This window comes from Littorina saxatilis, linkage group LG13, assembly GCF_037325665.1.
Source record: "Littorina saxatilis isolate snail1 linkage group LG13, US_GU_Lsax_2.0, whole genome shotgun sequence".
Lineage (NCBI taxonomy): Eukaryota > Metazoa > Mollusca > Gastropoda > Littorinimorpha > Littorinidae > Littorina > Littorina saxatilis.
In genome coordinates, this window is record NC_090257.1 from 23116242 (window position 1) to 23117167 (window position 926).

At 44.5% G+C, this 926-nt stretch overlaps 1 protein-coding gene across 1 annotated transcript in view; it reads right to left on the reverse strand.

Moving 5' to 3' along the window:
- LOC138945305 (kelch domain-containing protein 10-like) overlaps positions 1-926 on the reverse strand; it is a 2062-nt gene continuing 1136 nt past the window's right edge. The window contains exon 2 of the mRNA XM_070316722.1: positions 1-747. Within this exon, the coding sequence (XP_070172823.1) occupies positions 207-747 (541 nt within the window). The 3' untranslated portion in view covers positions 1-206. The remainder of the gene's footprint in view (positions 748-926) is intronic.

The window sequence follows — 926 nt, forward strand, 5'->3', positions numbered from 1 at the left end:
CATATATGTCTGTTCATTCCCCACTGGATAAATTCTGGAAAGCTGAATTTTTATTTAAGTTTTAGCACAATGTCCTTTTTGTCTTTTTACTTTCTTTTTTTTAGTGCAATTTTCTTTTTCTCTTTTTACTTTCTTTTATATATATCTATATATATCTCTATATATATTCAGACTTTTTAGGTTCAGAAGCAGTCAATAGCTCTATGTCAACTTAATGGCAAGCGATCAACGAAACACTGAGGAATACCATACTTCTCCCTCAGTTCTTTGGGGTCAGCCCTGCGCAGGTCTCTCCACCGTGAAGAAACCACAAACCAACAAAGCTCCTTCAGCTCAGGGGTCTGATACGGCAAACGATAGCGATAAATCTTGTGCGAGCGCTTGCTGCTTTCCAGCACTCCCCCATACACATACAGATGCTTTGCGGGAGAGACCACAGCCCGGTGAAAGTACATCCTCTCTGGAAGCGTCACCCGAAGCTTCGTCCACCGAAAAGTATCGAGGGATAAGTGCCACACATCGTTCAAGATCTCGGGTGGAGAGTTCATGCCGTAACACTGGCCTCCAGAGATGTAAACGTCGCGGTCTATCTGCACCAGGCTGAAAGCGTTGCGTGGTTTGGGGGAGCCATACACCGGGTCTGGCGGCACAACACGTTTGGACCATGTGTTTTCAAGGAAGGAGTAGGAGTAGAGGATGTGCACATGTTGCGCCGCGTGCAGACGACCGCCGCCCACAATGTAGAAACTGGAGAGAACAAAATCTACATGAATACAAAGCACTCCTATCAAGACCACACACAAAATACTTAAGAGAGGGAGTATGTCTTGCAGTTGAGGAAAATTTAATTCACAATTTATGTGATGAACTGAAAACCTGACAAAGCAGCTAGGGTCTTAACAAGGGTGTTCCCTTCTTATAACTGC